The 13,363-nt window shown below is 46.4% G+C and overlaps 2 protein-coding genes across 2 annotated transcripts in view; both read left to right on the top strand.

Moving 5' to 3' along the window:
* The first annotated feature begins 739 nt into the window (after window positions 1–739).
* LOC121581429 (doublesex- and mab-3-related transcription factor 1B) lies at window positions 740–3,386 on the top strand. Its single transcript, XM_041896928.2, has 4 exons — window positions 740–1,435; window positions 1,755–2,017; window positions 2,236–2,368; window positions 2,735–3,386. The coding sequence occupies exons 1-4, from the start codon at window positions 883–885 to the stop codon at window positions 2,809–2,811; spliced, it is 1,026 nt and encodes a 341-aa protein (XP_041752862.1). The 5' UTR covers window positions 740–882; the 3' UTR covers window positions 2,812–3,386.
* A 1,057-nt stretch (window positions 3,387–4,443) lies between these two features.
* The window catches only part of LOC121580663 (cilia- and flagella-associated protein 57-like), a 31,205-nt gene continuing 22,285 nt past the window's right edge, over window positions 4,444–13,363 (top strand). Inside the window, exons 1-6 of the mRNA XM_041895640.2 lie at window positions 4,444–4,569; window positions 4,740–4,940; window positions 5,209–5,522; window positions 6,055–6,314; window positions 8,058–8,241; window positions 8,361–8,513. Of these exons, the coding sequence (XP_041751574.2) occupies window positions 4,784–4,940; window positions 5,209–5,522; window positions 6,055–6,314; window positions 8,058–8,241; window positions 8,361–8,513 (1,068 nt within the window). The 5' untranslated portion in view covers window positions 4,444–4,569; window positions 4,740–4,783. The remainder of the gene's footprint in view (window positions 4,570–4,739; window positions 4,941–5,208; window positions 5,523–6,054; window positions 6,315–8,057; window positions 8,242–8,360; window positions 8,514–13,363) is intronic.

Genomic DNA, 13,363 nt, shown 5'->3' with positions numbered 1-13,363 from the left:
TCACACTCGGATACTATTCAGTGGTTTTGGGATTGTCTCACGCTGTCTCCCCGCAGAACCTCAGAGCCAGGAGGCTGGTGTACATCTGAACTGACTGATGCAGCATGACACACAGTGGTGCGTTGTGCAGCCGAGCATAGACAGCCTAATGGCAGCTGAGTGACACCATCATAAATCACAACCTCCTCTCCCCCATCACCTAGGCAACACATACAACCAGACCCTAGCAGACATACACTATAAGATTATGAGGTTTTATGTTGAAGAGGCCTCATTATCAGGCGATTAGTAGTTTATTTTATGGTTGACAAATGACAAATGGGATGGGGTGGTGTAAATTTCATATCATTCGTTTAAGAATGGTATACTCTGTGTGTTCAGATTTCTGTGTTTAGATATAGTTTAGGTTTAATTGAAGAAAAGTAGCCATTTCTGCTGGTATTTCAACTACAATTAATTAACCTTACATTTATAAATTATTCATAAATCATACAAATATTTACAGTATAATGTTAAATATAGTGTTTTACATTTAATTCCACATTGATAAGACATTGCGTGCAAAATCAGCATGCATGAGCCCATTCTGAAACTTACTAAATTACATTTTGTATTTTTGGCACTCAATTTGCCACACTCATGGGAACAATGTTTGTCAACTTTTCCCACGCCCAAATAGATACAAGGTTTCACGTCACGTGGCACGCGCCGTTTTAAATTGTGTGGTTACTGAGTGAAAAGTCTCTTGACTGAAAGCTCATGATCGTGACAAGCCTAGCTAGCAACAAAATCAGTGGGAAAATTAAGCAATTTTCGGATCACTTTTGCTTGACCTGCAGGCTTCTTGATCGCGGATAGCTAGCTAGCTAAGTAGAATTCATCATGTCAAATGTTTCCAAACCGCAAAAAAGTCAGAGAAACCCGAAGTGTGCCAGATGCAGAAATCATGGATTCATTGTTCAACTCAAGGGACATTCTGGGCAGTGTCAATTTCTTAAATGCAACTGTTGGAAATGTTCTCTGGTTGCAGAGAGAACGAAAATAATGGCATTCCAAAGACGGATCAAGAAAACTAACAAAGAAGAATCAGCACTTAATTTGGCGTGGTCAAGGCCGGGTGATACAGCGGTTGATGGCACTTTGAGCGGCCGGGAGGAAAGCGCTCATCTGCCCGACACATCTGGGGTGATGTCTCCTGGCCCTGGAACCCGTACAGAGACAGTCATCAAGATGCCACCACAACGGTTTAAAGAGGCAGACGGCAGGACCTATGCGGAGATGGAGGTCCCCATGGCAGCAGTGGCCGACGACAAGTCTGCCAAGGATGGCCTCGGCCCATGGAACACCCCTGGAGGTGGTGATCATCGTGTGGAAGATGGTCGTTATGGGGCACCTTGGAGTGGGATTCAGGATGCGCCTTCAGTGATGAGTCGAAGTAAGTGGATCATTATTTTGTTGAGTAACTTCACTCAACATGCATGTGTTTTTGTAGCGCCAGCTATATTCTTGAAAAACATAATAATAAAACAATGATATACATTTTAATATTGTTGATAAACGTTCTCAACTCGGTAGCTAGCTGACATGGTTAACGTTAGGTAGCTAGCGAATTTAACAGCTCTAATTTGGCGCCTTTTTATTGTCTTGTTGGGATACGTTTCTGCGGTGTTCTATAAATGAGTATGTAGCCTACACACAATTCTGTATGTACAACTCGCACGTACATTATTTCTTTACTTCTCTCCTCACCACAGGCGGCCCACATTTCCCCAGCGACTATGTTATAGCGGAGGTTGGCGGCCAGAGAGACATGTACTCTGGAGAAATGGTGGCCATGCAGTTCCCCTTCAAGTTCTACTCGCGTTACCCCAATGGCTATGCGGCTTGTCCGGCCATTCTGGTGAACATGCCGCTGCCACCACCAGGGTCTTTCAAGGTCGGACATGGTCCAATGGGTTTTCCTCACTTTCCACCACCTGGCCCGATGCACTACCCACCTGAGCCAGGTCCTATCAACGTAAGTCCAAAAATCATTAGAATTAAAAATATATAATTAAGTAAATGTGCTGTCAAAATGAGCTTTACAGTTGAGGCCATTACAGTATGCCTATGACATGACAGATTAAATATTTGTTATACATACTATGACATGACAGTGCATAGTTATTTTGGTGAAAATTAACACTGACAAAAAGGAAGTTTGCTTGTATGTGAATGTGTATGTTTTGCACCCAGGGTGGCAGAGCGCCCTTTGCCCCTCACCTCCCTGGCAGTGACATTCGTCCTGGAAGCTACCCGGAGGAGCTGGTTCGGAGGTCGCATCCACCACCACAGCCTTCTCTACCTAAGGACAGAGAACATGGTACAGGTATGTGTGTTTGTGGAATGCATAATGTCAAGAGACTGTCACTTGCTCTGCCACTGGGGCCCCAATGCTACAGAGGATGTAACAAAACAACAACAACAAAAATAATTAACAACTGATAATAGCAGAACAGAGGAACATATCTGTAGTACAGGAAGAGCTAGGACAACGTTTTTCAACGCCTGTCCAAATTGTATTATATTTATCTGTTTCTTGCGGATATTATTGCCATACATACACAGTCAAACATAATCTCAGTGCATACCATCTACTTCTACATTCTCTGACCACACTTGGTGTTAACTGAGGTACACAACTCGAATTGGCATGCTCACGATGTTGCCCTGTCTTTCCTTTGGCCTACTACAGGTGGACATCCCCAAAGCAGCCAAGGGGCAGAGGGCAGCTCAATGGAAAACGACTCCTCTTCCCAGAACACTGTGTGAGGGCGAAGGCCATGTGGTTGGCACCCTGACAGCCTTACCATATATCCACTTGAGAAAAATCATCTTTACCCTTTCTGTTGTGTAATTATACGGCACCAAAGACTTAGCTAAGTCACGGTTGACATTTACCATGTTACACCCCGTAGTGTAGTTCATTATGCACAGGGGTTTCAATTCTCATTTAACACACAATAACAACCATTGGATAAAATAACAACAACACAACAATAATCTGCTATCATTTCTGTAAGGAAAAAATTGAAATGTGTTACTTTTTAGATACAGAAGCAATTTTAAAAAAATGATTTAATAAATACTTTTTAACAGTCTTATATTTATAGCAGTTGTGATAGTCAAATATAATCCCATATTTGTTTGGTAAAAAAAAATGTATTGGCCTTGAATTACGAGTCATTTGTTTTGGCTTATCTTTATCAGGAACAATGTTTTCTTCCTCATTCAGTTAATTAGTCAGTTCAGCTGTATTATGTTCACAGCCATGTTGCAGTGTTCATGAAATAAATATATATATAACAGAAAATCAATGCTGTTTCCTGTTCGTAAACAGCTGCTTTTATGTAAAGGCCTGTGTGATTTGATACCGTTTTTAGTGTCAAGTACAAATAAGAAGAATATCTCTTTGTAAAGCCTCTCTGGGTGCTTCTTGTGACTCCGTTGACTGTCAGATGGTCAGACCAGTCAAACTCAACACATCCAATTTATTTGTATTACAGTGACTCTTGGACCAGGAGAAAATCTATATGGATTCACTGTTAAACGGCAAAAACAGGAGCGCATTGTCATTGCTAATATCACATTTGTACATAAGGAATAGCTTATAGTTTTAAGGTTACATTATCATTTTAGCCTGACCTTATTGCTCTCAATATTTCTTAAATATTGATCCTAATTCAGAGAAGCATTACATTACACCCACCTTCACACCGGGAATATTGAATATGAGGAAGTATCAAAAAAATACATCGAACCGCTATATTTCTTTCATACTTCAAACAGCCAGTTGGTGGATAAGCCAATTACAACCGACATCAATTATGTGTACATGAATATTAATACTGTCTTGTGTCACAGATGAGTGTTGGGAGTTTTTGAAACACAGATCCATGGATTAAAAATGGATAGTTTAGTGGTTAAACGCATTTGATACAGTATGTGGTTTACTGGTTAAGAGCGTTGTACCAGTAACCGAAAGGTCGCTGGTTCTAATCCCCGAGCCGACTAGGTGAAAAATCTGTCTGTGCCCTTGAGCAAGGCACTTAACCCTAATTGCTCCTGTAAGTCGCTCTGGATAAGAGCGTCTGCTAAATGACCAATTTATTTATTATTTTATGTACTCAAATGTAATTAATTTTGAGCATAAATTGTTATACAGTGTAGTTACAGTAATGTGCAATCAAAAATGATTCTGAAGTTGATATTAAAATGATCAGGCCGCATAAATTGCATAAGTAGTAGTTAGATATCATTGAAATGCCAAAGCCACTCGCATCTAGAGAATGTGCAGTATTTGGCGCCTTCCAGTGGTCCAGATTTGCGCAGCATTCTCCATGGTTGCTATGGTATCGCTCCGGCTTCATGTATCCTTGGTAACCACACACACCAGAAGAACACATCCGTTTTGCAAAACATGATGCACGAAAACTTTTTTTAGAAAGACGGATTCACTTATCTAAACGTTCCAAACGTGCATAACTTGCTAGTTAACCTTAACTTTGCAAAGTTTCAACTACGGACCAGGTTAGTGTCAATGCACGAGAGTGGGTGTCTTTCTAGCCAGTTAGCTTGCATTGCAAACATAACTTTCTCAGCTAACGCTAACTGCTAACGTTAGCTAGCTAATTTAGCCTGGCTGCATGTTTGCATGACAGACTGGCTAGCTAAGTGTGTGTGTGTGCTTTGACTTACAGACAGTCGAAAAATTGGTTCTAATAACGTGCCACCGGATTGAACAATGGCTTCGATTGTAGCCCAGTGTCACTACATCTTCGGATTGCGGACAGGAGTGATAAATAATCTTTGCTACTTCGATGAGCAGACTGTCATCTTCCCATGCGGAAACAACTGTGTACGCTACAACATTGACCAGAGATGGCAGAGGTTCATTCCAGGTAGTTGCTCCCAAATGATAACAGTAATAATTGTAGCTATACTTATCTTCTCTTGCGGTGTACATACTGTATCAAATGCGTTTAGTTAGCTAGCTACGTTTATTGGAAAATGATGACGTGTTCTCAATCAACTTGCCTGGTTAAATAAAGGTATGCTACATGAAATGAAAATTACAAAGACCAAAACCTCATATACAACATTAGGTGTTCGTCCCAAATGGCATCCTATTCCCTATGTAGTGCACTACCCCTCCATTTTCCCTCATAGGCACAGAGAAAAGCCAGGGTATGCAAGCCCTGGCCATCAGCGCCAACCGCCGCTACTTGGCCGTGTCAGAGCGTGGTGAGAAGGGCACCATCACCGTGTACGACCTGCAGCACGAGCAGAGCCGGAAGAGGAAGGTGCTCAGTGGGGGAGAGGTCCCGGTGCTGGAGTTTGTCTCCATGGCCTTCTCCCCCGACTCCAAGTACCTGATAGGGCAGGCAGGAGCCCCCGACTGGACCCTGTTCTACTGGATGTGGGAGAAGCAGAAGGTCATGGCCTCAGTGAAGACGACGGGGTCCACCAACCCCATCAACCAGGTGTGTGAGACAGATATAGGCAGGCCAGAGGAGAGAAGAGAGGGGAGAAGTGGGCCTTTACTTCATGATGGTATTTTATCCTGGTCAAATAATGGTGAAATGAAAACAAAAGTGTGACATTTTGAGCTACAATTGTGGATGTACATATCTTATGGGCGCACACGTACACACGTACACACACAGACACACACACCTATAATCGATAGACCGAAAATTAAGCATAACCAGTGCTTGACTTGGGCAGGAGCTCACCCGAGCTGAGTACCGGCACCTCAGATCTTCTACTGCTTGAGCTCCTGTTCCTCTTATAGAATATTAGCTCAAAAGTATTGTGGAGCTCCTGCACCTAAATATAAACAGTACCGGCACCCAAAATGAGTACCAGAACCTATTTCAGTCCAAGTCAAGCACAGAGCATAACATACTCAACCACACACACACACAAACACACAATAAACAAGATCATAACTACATACCTTCTATCACAAAGACCCATCTTCATCATCTTCATCTCTCCCATCATCACCCCCAGGTCAGCTTTAACCCGCAGGACAACACCCAGATCTGTGTGAGTGGCAATGGGGTCTTCAAGCTCTTCCGCTATGCCGAGGGCACCCTGAAGCAGTCCAACTTCCTTAAGCTGGAGTCCCAGAACTTCCTGTCGCACACCTGGATGTCCGAGGAGCGTGTCATAGCGGGGACAGAGACGGGCAGGCTGCTGGTGTTCGAGTCAGGTGACTTGCGCTGGGAGATGAGCGTCACCACCAAGCCTGCCACGCAGGAGGCAGACAGGTCAGACAGGATGATCAATCAATCTAACATTTTTACAAAAAAATAGTTACAGCAGTATTTGTCACAAAGTCCTTTATAGTAACCCGAGCACATTCATTAACCAGCCAGGGATCATTAAACTGTTAGGGCTCTTTTATAATTGTAACATATAGTGTTTAATACATGTTATTAAACACTATAACTATTATTATTGGCAAGTTAATTCGTGTGGTGGACTTTTAGAAATATAATTAATAGAAAGGGCGTCTCCATTCAAGTCAATGATGGCATAATGGGTGGACTGGCAGCCATTTTGGGTGTACCCATGCCTAGGTTGAAGAACCTAGGGAGAATCTCAATTGCATACTCCTCGCGTCCTCTCTCCTCTCTCCTCGCCTCCTTCTCAAAACAAATTGGATGAGAAAGCCAGAGGTCCCTCCCCTCTGAACTTTTCCTCCAATGAGTTTTGAGAAGGAGGCATGGAGAGAGGAGAGAGGACGTGAGGAGTATGCAATTGAGATTCTCTCCTAGACCCATGCCAGGAAGTGAAAGCAGGAAGTGTACCATTTAATCTGTGCTGTGATTTGTTGAGTCATCTGACATACATTAGATGCGGTGTAGAGGTCAATGGAACTCGACCAAAACAATGGAAATGCCATGGAAACGCGTGGGGGAAAGATGCCGTGGGGGAAAGATCCCGAATCTCCTCGTTGCCCCCCAGCAAAATTACCCTACCTTTAGGCTATTGTTTATATGTGTATTTCACACTATGTTGAGGTAAACATTGTTTTATAATGCTTGTATGGATGTGAACCCCAATACATGTTCATGTCATCGTTACCAATCAACTGCATTACAGTTAAAAAACAACTTTGACTACCACCACTAATTTCTGTATGCTAGCTATGCTAACCAGCTTATACGAACGGAAGTTAGCATTTAGCAGTCACTTCTTCTGAACTTGAAAAGTGGCTACTTCTAAATGTTGTGCTGCGAAAACTGCCAAATATATACAAATCAGACTTTAGTAACCACATTGTGGGTCTGTTGTAATACATTAATCATGACGAATTTGACAAATATCTACTTTATTAGATCAGATTTGTTGAATGTGCGCCTATCCAGCGTCCTTCTTCTATCCCCCAACGGTCTGCGTTCCATTGACCTCTTTACCGCATCTATTTTAAAAAATACGTAAGCCACATCAGTTAGCATCATTTTAATGAACATTCTACATTACCATGGCAATCCAGCATCAGTTGATAGAACATTCCAAAATACCATGGAAATTATTGCATCACAATAACAAGAAGCCATTGCGATTGCACCCAGTCAAATTGCTTCCAAGCCCGTTCTATTAAAATCATTGGACGATTCTGGTTTGTCGAAGTGTTATGCAATGACAATGTAGTTAGTTTTTTTAAGCACTGGCTGCTTACAAGCAGCTATTTAGCAGAATGTTTTTTTTTGTCATTTAGCAGATGCTCTTATCCAGAGCGACTTACAGGAGCAATTGGGGTTAAGTGCCTTGCTCGAGCACATCGACAGATTTTTTTCACCTAGTCAGCTCAGGGATTTGAACCAGCGACCTTTTGGTTACTGGCGCAACGCTCTTAACCGCTAGGCTACCTGTCTCTAGAAATGCTTCCTGCAAGGGGAATCCTACCACACTTATACCCCATTGACAATTGGACTGTCTGAGCCTAATCATAAACAGATGGAATGCTCAAATGGATAACAAATGACTGTCCTTTCACGGCCCAGACAACTAGAGAGGAGAAAGCCAGAGGAGGCCAAGTCAGAGGGAGCAGCCCCAGCCCATCTGCCCAGAGTCACAGCCATCACGTCTTACTCTAAGGGCTTTGCCTGCTCCGCCGGCCCAGGGACCGTGTGTCTGTTTGAGAAGACAGAGGAGAAGGACAACTACAGAAAGACTAGGGAGATCAGGGTAATGGCAATGTGTGGATCACACGATAACTTGACTTCTAAATGGTCTCTGAAATGAGTGTGTGTGTGTGTGTGTGGAGGGGGGGGGGCATATTTGATGTGTGTGTGTGTGTGTGTCAGATCCCTGCGGACCTGTGCAGCAACGAGCCGAGCCATGCGGAGCAGCAGGAGATGGTCACGTTGTGTATCAGCCCGTCAGAGGAGACCCTGGTCACCAGTACGGACCGTGGTCAGCTCTACAGCATCACCCTGTCCTCTGCTGAGATGAACAAGGTGAGCAGTGATCTTGGCCTATATGTATAGTACAGGGGGGCCAGAGACCCCTTTTGTGTTAGAAAATTAATCAGGAACCCCCTCATAATCAGAACACAACTCGAGTGAGATAAAAATAGCATACAAGGAATTTTACTATGACTTCGGGCAGTGCATCGCTGGACGAACCAAGTCTCTGGGAATGAACATTTTAAAGGACCTCCTCTTGGCATCAGAGAAAACATTTTGCTGTTTTCAAGCTAATTTCATGTAATTCTACACATTTTGTCATGGGGAAGAGATAACATTTTGCAGTTTTCTATCTTAAATTACAGCGCATTTATGTAAAAAAATTATAATACAAGAAGTATTAAAGTAACTGCCCAGTGTTTACAGATTTCTATGAAATATGACCTATAATTAATTACAATATGAGTGAAATAGTTTTCTTAAAAAAAAAAGAAGGTAATTAAGTATGTTAAAAAGCTACTTTTCTGTGTTGGAATGGTGTGGGCGTACCCCAACAACAGAATGTTGTGGGCGTATACCGGTCATAAAAAATATTCATACGAGTAGACCGCTGATTGGCCAGCTCAGCCAAGGCAGTATGACATAATTCTCTATGAGGAAGTAGCAAGCATTTTTTAAACGGTCTGTTTGAGATACAAGTTTGAGGCAGAGGAGGCTGGTGGGAGGAGCTATAGGAGGACGGGCTCATTGTAATGGCTGGAATGAAATCAATGCAACAGTATCAAACATATGGAAACTCCATTTATTCCAGCCATTGTAATGAGCCCGTCCTCCTATAGCTCCTCCCACCAGCCTCCAACCTGAATCTCAAACAGACCGTTTTTGTTTTGTTTAAATATTTTGAGATCTGGCCATATCAGGTCATATTTCAGACCCCACTTTGAGAACCCCTGGTATATTATATAGTCTTTATGGCTGTGTGCAAGGTGAACAGCTGTTATGGCATTGCATGCTAGAGCATACTGGGCTTGCAGTCAGCAGGATTAGGTCCAGGTTAGGTTCGGTCCAAATTCTACTTTTCTTTATTTTGTTATTCTATCCTTCCTTCCTTCCAATCCTTGGATTGGTCAGAGCAATATAGTTGAGAGCCCGAGATTGAGCGTGAATATGACTAGTGTCACGGTTCAGACAGACGACCAGAGGACCACAAGTGCGTCACACCAGAAAGTTTATTAAACTTAAGGGAAAAGGGAAGTAGGGAGTGAATGAAGGCTCCAGGGGTAACAGGGATCCCGTCCAATGTGCTGGGTCTGTGCCCCCCCCAGTGGCAGCGATGCGTCCTATGAAGCCGGTGGTGGGTGGTCCAGAAGTCCTGGGGGGGGGAGACACAGACACAACAGGGCGGAATGAAACAAGGCAGCAGTACAGTTCAAGGGAAATCCAAAATACGTAGTAGCAAGGCAGAAGGCTGGTCAGAGTTACCGGGATTGAAGAGTAGTCAGGAGTCGTAATGGCAGAAGCAGGTCTGGATCTCCTGGGGCAGACGAGTATCCAAAAATCAGGCAGGTCCGGGGTCACAAAACCAGGGTGAGCCAGAAGCGCGAGCAAACAGGTTCCGGGAGTGAGCTTTGCAGACGATCTGACACCGGAGAGCTGAAAGACAGGGCCTTAAATACTGGGAGAGGTAGTGGGTAATGCAGCGCAGCTGGCAGAGTAATTAGAGCAGAGCAGAGCAGGGACAGGTGGAGCTAGTTAGGCTGAGTAGAGAGAGTGGTGAGCAGAGTGGAAGAAAATTAAGGTGGTAACCCGGTGGAGTGAGAGGCTCATGACAGAACCCCCCCCCCAAGGGACGGCCCCAGAAGTCCCAAGAGCAACACCACGCCGGGCGGGAGGAGGGGAGCCGGAGGAGGGGCTAGAACTCCTCCGAACGGTCTGAGTGAACGTCCTCATCCTCGGAGGAAGCCGGAGGGCCGTGGTCGGGAGATGGGACAGGTCCCGAGACAGGATCAGGCACAGGACAGGAAGCCGAGCGGGCAGGACGGTTAGGGACCCCTCTGGGGCGGCCCCTACGGATTGCAGGTTGATCAGGATGCCGTTGGTGGAAAGCGGTGATGAGGTCCTATCCACAATCCGACTAGCTGGCACCCAGGTCCTTTCCTCAGGTCCATAGCCCTCCCAGTCAATGAGGTACTGGAGACCCCTACCCCTCCGTCTGGACCGAAGCAGGCGGCGGACGGTGTAAACCAGACCACCATCGACGAGCCGTGGAGGAGGAGGACAAGGCGCAGCAGGGACCAGCGGACTCTCATGGATGGGCTTAATCTTAGACACATGGAAAGTGGGGTGCACCCTCAGGGAATTAGGCAGTTGGAGCCGGACAGCAGTTGGGCTAATCACTCTTATGATAGGGAATGGGCCAATGAACCGAGGTGCCAGCTTCTGCGACTCCACCCTGAGTGGCAGGTTCTTCGATGACAACCACACCCTTTGACCAACATGGTAGGTGGGAGCAGGAATTCTCCGACGGTTGGCCCCGGTAGTGTAGCTGGCAACGGATCTGAGGAGTGTGGCTCGGGCTTGTGACCAGGTGCGGCGACATCGACGGGCAAAAGCAAGTGCAGATGGGCAAGTAACCTCCTCTTCCTGGCTGGCAAATAGAGGAGGCTGGTATCCATAAACACATTGGAAAGGGGACATACCGATGGCAGAGCAGGTCAGAGAATTGTGTGCGTACTCCACCCATGTCAATTGCTGCGACCAGGAGTGGGGGTTGCGTGAAGTCATGCATCGCAGTGCCTTCTCGAGCTCCTGATTAGCCCGCTCTGACTGCCCATTGGATTGGGGATGGAATCCGGAAGTCAGACTGACTGTGGCTCCCAGCAGGTGACAGAACTCCTTCCAAAAAGCGGAGGAGAATTGTGGACCACGGTCAGAAACTACATCCTTTGGCAGTCCGTGGATCCGGAAGACGTGTTCCAGGACCACCTGGGCGGTCTCCTTGGCGGTTGGGAGCTTGGGGAGGGGAAATGAAGTGTGCCATCTTGCTGAAACGGTCAACTATGGTGAGAATGACGGTCATGCCACTTGAAGGGGGGCAGCCCCGTGACAAAGTCAAGGGCGATGTGAGACCAGGGACGTCTGGGCACAGGCAGGGGCTGCAGCAATCCGGCTGGGGGCTGGCAGGACGACTTGTGTTGGTTGCAGATGGGGCAGGCTTGGACGAATTCCCCGTACATCCTTCCTCAGAGAGGGCCACCAGAACCTCTGGGCGAGCAGGTTGTAAGTGCGGGTGGAGCCAGGGTGACAAGCTAGGCGGGAGTCATGTCCCCACTGAACGACCTGGGACCTCAGGTCTTCGGGGGACAAAAAGGCGGTCAGCTGGGCAAGTGCTGGGACCTGGCTGGTTACGGAGAGCCTCCAGCACCTGTTCCTCAACAGCCCAGGTCAGAGCTGCAACGATGCAGGGACTTGGCAGAATCGACACAGGGTCCTTGGAGGGGTGTCATCCTTCTGGAATTGACGGGAGAGGGCGTCTGGCTTGGTGTTGCGTGATCCAGGCCGGTATGACAGAGTGAAATTAAACCTGGTGAAGAACAGGGCCCAGCGGGACTGCCTGGAGTTCAACCGTTTGGCCGTGCGGATGTACTCCAAGTTCTTGTGATCGGTCCAAACGAGAAATGGAATGGTGGACCCCTCCAGCCAGTGACGCCACTCCTCCAAGGCAAGCTTCACAGCCAGCAGCTCACGGTTCCCTATGTCGTAATTGCACTCAGAGGGGGACAACCGACGTGAGAAAAAGGCACAGGGATGGAGCTTCCTATCCTCCGCAGCCCACTGAGAAATCACAGCACCAACTCCCACATCCGAGGCGTCCACCTCCACAATGAATTGCCGGTCCACATCAGGCATCTGGAGGATGGGAGCGGAGGTGAACCTCACCTTGAGGGTACTGAAGGCTTTGTCGGCTGCTGGGGTCCAGGTGAAGGGGTTGCTTGGTGCTGGTTAGAGCAGTGAGAGGGGCAGCAACGGTACTGTAGTTCCGGATAAACTTTCTATAGAAGTTAGCAAACCCCAGAAACTGTTGCAGCTTCTTTCTGTTCTCCGGAACTGGCCATGAAGTGACTGCTGATACTTTGGCAGGATCCATTTGGATACTTCCCTCTGCCACTATGTACCCCAGGAAGGCCACTGTCTTGACGTGAAACTCACATTTCTCTGCCTTGGCGTAGAGGGAATTCTCCAGAAGACGATGAAGGACTTGCTGGACATGGCGGGTGTGTTCAGACAGGTTTCTGGAGTAGATTAAGATGTCATCCAGGTAAACGAAGACAAACTTGTTTAACATGTCCCGCAGTACATCATTCACTAGAGCCTGGAACACAGCAGGAGCATTGGTGAGGCCAAAAGGCATAACCAGATACTCGTAGTGGCCTGTTGGTGTATTGAATGCGGTTTTCCATTCATCTCCCTCCCGGATCCGCACTAGGTGGTAAGCGTTTCTGAGATCCAACTTGGTAAAAACAGTGGCTCCCTGGAGCAACTCAAAAGCAGAGGTGAGCAGAGGCAGAGGGTAACGGTTTTTCACTGTGATGTCGTTGAGTCCCCTGTAGTCGATGCAGGGGCGAAGAGATCCGTCCTTCTTCCCCCACAAAGAAGAAGCCAGCACCAGCAGGAGATGAAGATGAACGGATTAATCCTGCGGACAGAGAGCCATTGATGTAGTCCTCCATGGACTTTCTTTCAGGAGCAGACAACGAATAAAGACGACCCTTTGGAGGGGCTGTTCCAGGGAGGAGGTCGATGGCACAGTCGTACGGTCGGTGAGGGGGCAGAGATGTGGCTCTAGCTTTGTTAAACACCTCTCTGAGACCATGGTAGCATTCTGGGACATTGGAGAGGTC

The sequence above is a fragment of the Coregonus clupeaformis genome, chromosome 14 (genome assembly GCF_020615455.1).
Source record: "Coregonus clupeaformis isolate EN_2021a chromosome 14, ASM2061545v1, whole genome shotgun sequence".
In the NCBI taxonomy this organism is placed as follows: Eukaryota; Metazoa; Chordata; class Actinopteri; order Salmoniformes; family Salmonidae; genus Coregonus; species Coregonus clupeaformis.
This window is presented reverse-complemented; position numbering and strand designations above follow the sequence as displayed.